The 8,597-nt window shown below is 34.2% G+C and overlaps 3 protein-coding genes across 3 annotated transcripts; 1 reads left to right on the top strand and 2 right to left on the bottom strand.

Moving 5' to 3' along the window:
• Window positions 1-1,120: 1,120 nt before the first annotated feature.
• On the bottom strand, window positions 1,121-1,492 carry LOC123675392 (histone H2B-like). Its single transcript, XM_045610745.1, has one exon. The coding sequence runs from the start codon at window positions 1,490-1,492 to the stop codon at window positions 1,121-1,123; it is 372 nt and encodes a 123-aa protein (XP_045466701.1).
• Window positions 1,493-3,175: 1,683 nt separating this feature from the next.
• On the bottom strand, window positions 3,176-3,586 carry LOC123675391 (histone H3). Its single transcript, XM_045610744.1, has one exon. The coding sequence runs from the start codon at window positions 3,584-3,586 to the stop codon at window positions 3,176-3,178; it is 411 nt and encodes a 136-aa protein (XP_045466700.1).
• Window positions 3,587-3,612: 26 nt separating this feature from the next.
• LOC123675088 (histone H4) lies at window positions 3,613-4,149 on the top strand. The gene has a single exon (XM_045610334.1). It carries the CDS (start codon window positions 3,792-3,794, stop codon window positions 4,101-4,103), a length of 312 nt encoding a protein of 103 aa, XP_045466290.1. The 5' UTR covers window positions 3,613-3,791; the 3' UTR covers window positions 4,104-4,149.
• The last annotated feature ends 4,448 nt before the right edge of the window (window positions 4,150-8,597 follow it).

Here is an 8,597-nt window from a genome sequence, read left to right as displayed (position 1 = left end):
TAAACTTGTTATTGTTGCTTTGTTTACGAAATAATTACAGGTTATGTTACAGCTCTCTGTGGATTTAGATGGGATGGGATGGGAACACAAAGTAAAGATCTAAATCCACAGAGAGCTGTAACATAACCTGTAATTATTTCGTAAACAAAGCAACAATAACAAGTTTATCAATCATTTATTTCTATAAACTGCGATGCGGCTAATTTACATTGATAATTGTATTTGTATTGTTTTGTCTAGTCTGTAAGTTTTATTTAATGACGAATGTTTGAGCATGATGCTAGTGACTTTAAAAATCTCACATTCGGTAAGTTCAATGTGTAAAAAATATTTTAGATTGTTCATTGTGAAAATTATTGTACATTCTTTTAGAAGCCCTGAAGAAGCATTAAAAAAATGCGAAAGCTTGTCACAGAATAAAGAGTTCATCTTTTTATTTATTCCTCCAAACATTGAGTCGATAAACCCTTATCTCATTGATCTATATATATATATATATATATATATATATATATATATATATATATATATATTTTTTTTTTTTGTTAACAATCACTGTTTGCAACAGGTTTATATATATATTATATATATATATATATATATATATATATATATATATATATCTACTCACACCACGAATGGGCTGGTTGAGATGCATCTAACTGGGAACACAGCCAAACTTGGACTTCACGAAGATCTAATAGAGAAGGCGCAAAAGGAGATGATCTTGTGGACCACGAGAATTGTGAGAAGTTTCCTCAGAAGCAATTGAGTGTTGCCTTGTTCTGAGAGGAACCGGCAACCTCTAAGCCTTACCCTGCAACGGTATAAATATATATTTATATATATATATATATATATATATATAGTAACAATTGAAAAGCAGGTAAATAACATTGAACCGAATATATATACATATATATATGATATTGGTGTGCAAAATTATCAGACATGGTATAGGAAGTTGACGAACATATTCGAATTATATTAGTATGGATTATTTCAAATTGATAAATCTACATGTCGTTAACGGTGAAATTAGAGATCAGACTATAATTATAAGTTTTAAAAATTTGTGGTTCTGAAAAGAACCGTTTGATATGCAACAACAATTCCTGCTTTATTTGGAACTGGTGTATTTTGTTACTGCTTTAGTTCCTTCGCTGACGGCGTGTTTTGCCAACTCACCGGGCAAGAGAAGGCGCACTGCTGTTTGAATTTCCCTGCTGGTTATTGTCGAACGTTTGTTGTAGTGAGCAAGTCTACTCGCCTCGGCGGCGATGCGTTCGAAAATATCATTAACGAAACTGTTCATGATGCTCATAGCCTTGCTTGAAATACCCGTATCCGGATGGACTTGTTTCAATACTTTATAAATGTAGATAGCGTAACTTTCCTTCCTCTTGCGTTTCTTCTTCTTGTCGCTTTTAGAAATGTTTTTTTGGGCCTTGCCAGCTTTCTTGGCAGCTTTTCCGCTAGTTTTAGGAGGCATCTTCAATCGATCAATCTGACGATAAGTGTAAACTAAAAAATTGGCTTCTCAGTGTAAACTTTTTATTTGAGATCGTACCACCTAAATTGACTCCACCTATTTAAGTTCGGGTATATACCCGAACCTACAAACTTCAAAAGAAAATAGAAGTTGGTCCCGGGTCATCTCCGACAAAACCATTTAGGAACCATAGCACTGCCTTTCACAACACTGCTGACGCATCACCTGAATAATCAACTGATGGACATTTCATCAAACCCGAAGAATTAAAGCTTAGCACAGAGTTCGATGGACTCTAGCAATGGCGAGTGTCTGCAAAAACTACCGCCATCTCATCGTCTATGGTATTCCAAACATGTCGCAAGCTAGATTGTTGTACATTAACCCTTACTGGTGATGGGATGTTATTTACAACTTGTATGCTCATTATCCTCTTCAAAATGTTATGAAACAGTCGGTGGAATGCTGATTAGAGAAGAGCGATATTTCACGAACTGTGATTTAATCACTGAGATCAGAATGTCACAGGTAGTCACGGTTCCGAAAAACGAATACAGAGCGTGACGGGATCACAGTTTGAACATTTCACAGATCTTTTCAGGGCATATCATCGTCCGTTGCAATCGTAAATTATGAAGGCAGCCTGATGTTTTTATTGCTTCGGAACCTTTTTCGACTAACATAATTGCATATTTTTATGACAATCCCAGCATCGTAGGCAACTTTGCATGCTGTAGGAAGTATTTTTGTAGAACTAGTTAAACAATAAATACTTGCTGCAAACTAATAACTACTGCATTACTGCATAATTGGTGGTGGCAATAAAATTCTAATTTTATGCTTATCTTTGATAAACAACCCCAAAGAAATTCTTTCTATATTGAAGTTGTCGACCGAAGCAATAAATGGTACTCTGTATTATAAAAAATAAACGAAAACACGTCAGCGACATAATAATAATAGGCGAAAGAATAATAACAGGCGAAAGACCAGCAATCTTTGGGCTTTCTTCACAAAAGTTGATGTAAATTATGCTACTTGTAATTTATGCAAGTTGAAATTATCTTTCAAAATCACCTCTTCAAATTTGAGGAAACATTTGAAAAGTCGATATCCTTCTGTTACGTTCCTAACTAAATCTGAAATAAGGAAAAGAGTTGAATATGTAAGAAAAATGGATGTTTTCATAACAATTTTGCTTTGAATGAGTGACCAATTCGAGTTGCAAATATAATCGAACCCAGGTTTGGGTGATTCATACAAATATTATTAACAAGCAACCTAAACAGTGATCACGTCACGCTTTAATTTCACTGATATCATAAAGTAACGTTCACGTTTCACAACGTGATCTAGAAATCACGGTATCGCTTCTCTCTAATGCTGGTCATCAGAATCTTTTGCAGTTGAATGATCGAATTGGAAATAAGACGGCATAATTTGCTTCCAGCTTAAAATAAGCTATTGCGCCAAGATATAGAGGATATCAAAAGACTGATATCCATAATCAAAATTGAAATTCGTAACGCATTTTGTTGGAAGAAATTAAGTAAGGTTATATTGCACTATTGATATCGGATCTTTAATTTGGGATACCTTATAAGAAAGCAATCAATTGTATAAATGTAAAAAAAAAGTTGTGGTTCTGAAAAGAACCGATTTTAAACTTTGTGAAAAAGATGCTTAAGCACGTTCGCCACGGATACGTCGAGCAAGTTGAATGTCCTTCGGCATAATGGTTACTCTCTTGGCGTGAATGGCACATAAATTTGTATCTTCGAATAGACCGACCAGATAAGCTTCGCTAGCTTCTTGAAGGGCCATCACGGCGGAGCTCTGGAAACGGAGATCGGTCTTGAAGTCTTGGGCAATTTCGCGCACTAACCTTTGGAAAGGAAGTTTGCGAATCAACAGCTCGGTACTTTTCTGATAACGACGGATCTCACGAAGAGCTACGGTACCTGGACGGTAACGATGAGGTTTTTTTACGCCACCCGTAGCGGGTGCACTTTTACGTGCCGCTTTTGTGGCAAGTTGCTTACGCGGTGCCTTTCCGCCAGTGGATTTTCTTGCCGTTTGCTTCGTACGGGCCATCTCGAGTATGGGTATAAACTAGTTGAGGTAAATCTTAGATTCATCTATTTATAGCGGAATAGGTAGGCGGTTCCACTGCACATTCTCGCAATATCATTGGTTGGTCGTGTAGATCTAGTGGTGGGGAAAACTGTGATGGTATAAAAGCCGTATTTTACGGTAAAACCTTTAGTTAATTCTTGTTATTGTAATCGTTAACGGAAAAATGACTGGCAGAGGCAAAGGTGGTAAGGGTTTGGGAAAAGGTGGCGCTAAGCGTCACAGGAAAGTTCTACGAGACAATATCCAAGGAATCACAAAGCCGGCTATCAGAAGATTGGCCCGCCGCGGAGGGGTGAAACGTATCTCTGGTTTGATTTACGAAGAAACTAGAGGTGTACTTAAGGTATTCCTAGAAAACGTTATTAGAGACGCTGTAACTTACACCGAACACGCAAAAAGGAAGACTGTAACAGCAATGGACGTCGTATATGCTTTGAAACGCCAAGGTCGTACGTTGTACGGTTTCGGAGGTTAAATTTCACCATCGAAATATTGCTATCGGTCCTTTTCAGGACCACAAAGTTAACGTTTCTTCGTTTTTTCCATTACACAAATATCATACAATCCGAAAGCAAACAAAATTCCCACAAAGGCTAAACCTGTCCGTGAGATGGGCAACCAAATTACAATGACGAGATAATTCTTTTGGAATTCACCGTTAAGGGTAAACAGCTAACATTTTCATTCACCCAACTATAAATATTATTTATTAATTTTTTTTTACTTGGAATTGCTGTGACCATACGATCACAAAATATATAAATATTCCGAGGACAAACTAAAGTGTTGTCTATTCAAGTTTATAAGCATTTAGTTAGTAGTGCTCTAGGAGGAACATTTCTTATCCAAATTTTATTGCCACCTTATTTTATCAATTTGAACAAATTAAGAAATGGGCATATATAAATTATTCCATAAAATATTTTCACAGAATCGATGACGGTAGGCGGCGATAAGATATATAATTATTTCTTCTGCGCGTTCCGTTCATCAACTTTACATCGACAACAGAATGGTAGAGAGTCGAAACAATTTCGTACCTCGGCATGGGATCATTCAAGGGAAATCCGCTGTAGGATTGAAAAGGCAAGAGCAGCTTTCATTAAAATGAAAAAACTTTTCACGATTCACGACCTGAACAAGAAGACCAAAATACGACTTCTTATTAAATATATTCATGTACTAGTACCATAGTATAAGGAAAGGATAGTAAGCCAGTGTAGTGCTTTTTTCGATTTTGTTGATGTTGAGCGCCATCTAGTTGCACTCACGTTAAGCCTCGAATTTTACTGTCAAAAAATTGGTCCGTAAAGTGGAGCCCTCTGAAAGAATTGGTGTTATTTTGAAGAACTAAAACATTTGAAATAGAGTGGTCAGAAGATTTCTATATTTTGATATTTTTTCTGCTCTACAATAAGAATTTACGCCAGTGGCGTGTATTTGTGATAAACGAGTACAATGCTACAAGTTATCATGAAATCACTAATCAGTTCCAGTCGTCATGAAATATCTCTAGGTTTTTTCAGGATTGATGAATGGAATAAACTCCATTTTCCGGGATATCGATATTGCAATTGAATATATTTGAAGAATATTCGATTGATATTGTTTTATTATAGATTGAGTGAGAATAGGTAAAGTTTCTATCAACATTGATTTCCTAATGTCGTAAGTTCCAATGAAATTTCTCAAAAGCTATATTTAGCATTTGACAGTTGGTTTCGATCATTTTTTCCCAACCTTTTACGATTCTTAGAGTTATTTATTTTATTATTCGACTGTAATAATATTTTCTGACCGAAAAATCAGCCTATGTTTTTATGAATATTTGAAGAAAAGTTTACCTTCAACAACCAAATTATATTGAAATATCTCAATGATGTTGAAAATAAATAAAATCATGTTTTATTTTTATATTTACCTTATATTTAAAATTGAAATGAATATTTTCGGGTTATAGTTTGTGGATTGAACATATCAATGGATTTTTCATATAGCTCAGGAGCTTGAAATATTAGAGGTTTCCTAGTAATACATCTTTTTTGGTAAAAATGAAGGAAAAAACTTGAAAATTGGAAAATTCAGTTTTAATATCAAATAAAAGAAATTTTATAAAGAAAAGTTCAAGAGTTGGTAGAGACAGATGGAATTTTAGTTCTTCTATACATACTAAGCAAATAGCCACTCTTAGTGCTGTGCAGTTTTTTTTATAAAGTAAATAAGCTACTTTATTAAATCCAAGCTCAACCATTAACGAAGAAAGAACTGATAATGATTTTTTAAATCAGAATCGTTGTTATCCTTGTTTAATTAAAACTCTTAGCTCTCTGGTTAACATCAGTTCTACAAGATCTTGTTCTAAATCTGTTATTTATCCAGCATTTGAGAAAGGACCTATTGCCTCAATCCCTTCAATATTCAAGTAAATGGTAACAAGTGAGTATCAAGGTGAATTTAGATGTCAGAAATACATTAAAGAATTTAGCTACGACCAGGTCAGAAGCTTTCGATTTCTAATTCAATAAAAATTTAGAGAGATTTCCTCAAATTTTACTGAATTAGAAATCAAAAGTTTCTAATTTTTTTTTTGTTCTTGGAAGGAAACAATATGATGTATTTTTTCGATACTCTCTATTATTTGAATTCAACCCGCACCAATTCTTTACAAAATAATTTTCTATGGGAATAAAGCTTTTCCGATATAAGACACTATACGATATTGATGAGGGTTATTGAGTCTCAGTGCTGCCCTGGTGATAATGAATTTGATGCTTTGAAAAGCACACAGTTTCAGTCAATAAAACCTTGTAATCATGAAGATACTGAGCGAATGCTCTTGCAACCATCAATAATCATTATGAATTAATTGGCAATTATATCTTTGAAGTTGGCAAAAATAACAAATTAGGTACCGAGACCCATATATTTGATGGTTTCCTTGTCACTATATATAAAAACCGTGTAGCAACTTGCAACGGATAAAAAATGTGGGCTCAAAAATTCATTTACAGAAAGGCTTATTCAAGATCGACTCAAGAATCAAATCCCAATACAATACAGAGAATGGAAATCCCACAATAAGCATTCAAAATTAGCATTGTTACAAATTACATCCGCAACAGAGTCTACCTGCAAGGTAGTCAGCCATATGTTAATGAAAATATTTTGGTAGTATGACAACAATTCCGTTTATGATATGTTGAAACTCAATGAAAGCCTCAATTTTGATGACGCCATTTCATTATGATTTGAATTATTGTGGAATAAAGAGAATTATTTATTTATTTTTAGTAGTCCCACAATCGAATAGCTCGAACCGAAGTGACATTAGAAAAATATTCTATTTTATCTTTATATTTTGAAGGTTATTTGGACTTTCCTTCTGTTCGTACAATATTAAGTTATAAGTTGTTTTGCTTTTCTGTTCATTTGTAACGAATTTAAATCAATAAAGTCCTATTTTCTAAAAATGGGACTTAATTGATTATTATTATTATTATTATTTTGAATGATTAAAAATTGGCCTTTTGTATATTCAATAATGTTGAACAATTGACAGTTTCACATTTTTCGATGATTGCCGAAATTTAAGTAGGCTGGAAATATTTTTGCAATATTTATATATTGCAGTTCTTAACAACAAATCTAAAATATATCTTCTATGTTCCGAGCAGATGATATTCGTTGCGAACCATTCGGGCAGAAAATTTTTAATGCATTTAACACTTTTTTTTTCAAATTACACATGACTTTATCATTGCAACTTTTCCCTATATGTTTGCTGAAACAATCCAAAACTATTGTTGTGAATTTCTCCAGCAAAGATGTAGGTGCTTTTAATCCACATTCAAAATTTAAACCGTAATTTTTGAAAAAGATCAAGAGCTCATCTTCATTTTCAAGATTTTTAGGAGCCTCCAAAGTGATTTTTCAATCTTCACACCCGAAACGCTCCCAACATTTTTTGACCAAATAACCTGCAAAATAAACTACAGAACATTTTTCCAATGTCACTCCATCTCGAAATTCGATGGCAGGAGTACTACTTGGACTACTTGAAGAATCCGAATCGTCCGATTCTGATGAAGACGAGTTTTCATCGAGATTCAATAAGGAAAAAGGTTCGTTGTTATCTGCCACTAAAATATTTTCATCGTCATCTGCCTTACTTACTGTGGGATTTCTGTTATATCCCCCTCTCTGACGATACACAGAAAATTGATTCTCGAGAGGATCTTGAATAAGCCTTCCCGTGAATAAATAGTTGAATCCCTCATTTCTTTGATCAAATGCAAATTGCTTCACGGCATTTATAGTTAATAGAAAACCATCAAAACTATCAGGCCTCGTTAATTTGTTATTTTTGCCAACTTTATACAAGTTTTCAATTAATTCATAACCATTATTAATGGCTGTTATAACTTCCGGATTTCTATCACTAAGTGCACGATTACAAGGTTTTGTTGAATGAAACCGTGTGCTATTCAAAGCATCAAATAAGTTGTTGATGGTTTCCACAAAGCGTGCAGTATTTTCGGCTGTTGCCGATACTAGTTCTCCAGTTCTTAGGGCTGTCATTATGGCAGCATAAACACTGTGAAAGGAGAAAATAAGATATTTACCCAAGTACATGTTAAATTCTATAGAAAAACTACCGCTCAATTGAGAGTGAGCAAAATAGGTACCAAATGGTATTTTATGATCCGGTCCTAGGGTCGTAATGCGTTCAATAATCCTTTTGACCTTGTAATAAAAGAAATTGGAGGTACACAAGAAATCGCTCAAAAGATAGAAGTGTCTAACGACAAGAGATGTAATAAACCATAACAGGCACTTTGAAAATTTGCCGCCTGGCATTTCCTTATCATTTTAAGATAAATATAGTTAGTATGTTTCAGGATATACTAAAATACAAATTCAATTTAATGCATCCTCAAACCCCAAAACAATTTTCGTTAAAAAAATTGCA

Source organism: Harmonia axyridis, chromosome 3, assembly GCF_914767665.1.
Source record: "Harmonia axyridis chromosome 3, icHarAxyr1.1, whole genome shotgun sequence".
Taxonomy (NCBI): domain Eukaryota; kingdom Metazoa; phylum Arthropoda; class Insecta; order Coleoptera; family Coccinellidae; genus Harmonia; species Harmonia axyridis.
Note: the sequence above shows the minus strand (reverse complement) of the source record. Positions and strands in the feature narration are given on the sequence as shown.

Bases quoted from the DNA above. Each gene is read 5' to 3' on its own strand.
- LOC123675392 (XM_045610745.1), bottom strand. From the start codon at position 1,492: ATGCCTCCTAAAACTAGCGGAAAAGCTGCCAAGAAAGCTGGCAAGGCC.
- LOC123675391 (XM_045610744.1), bottom strand. From the start codon at position 3,586: ATGGCCCGTACGAAGCAAACGGCAAGAAAATCCACTGGCGGAAAGGCA.
- LOC123675088 (XM_045610334.1), top strand. From the start codon at position 3,792: ATGACTGGCAGAGGCAAAGGTGGTAAGGGTTTGGGAAAAGGTGGCGCT.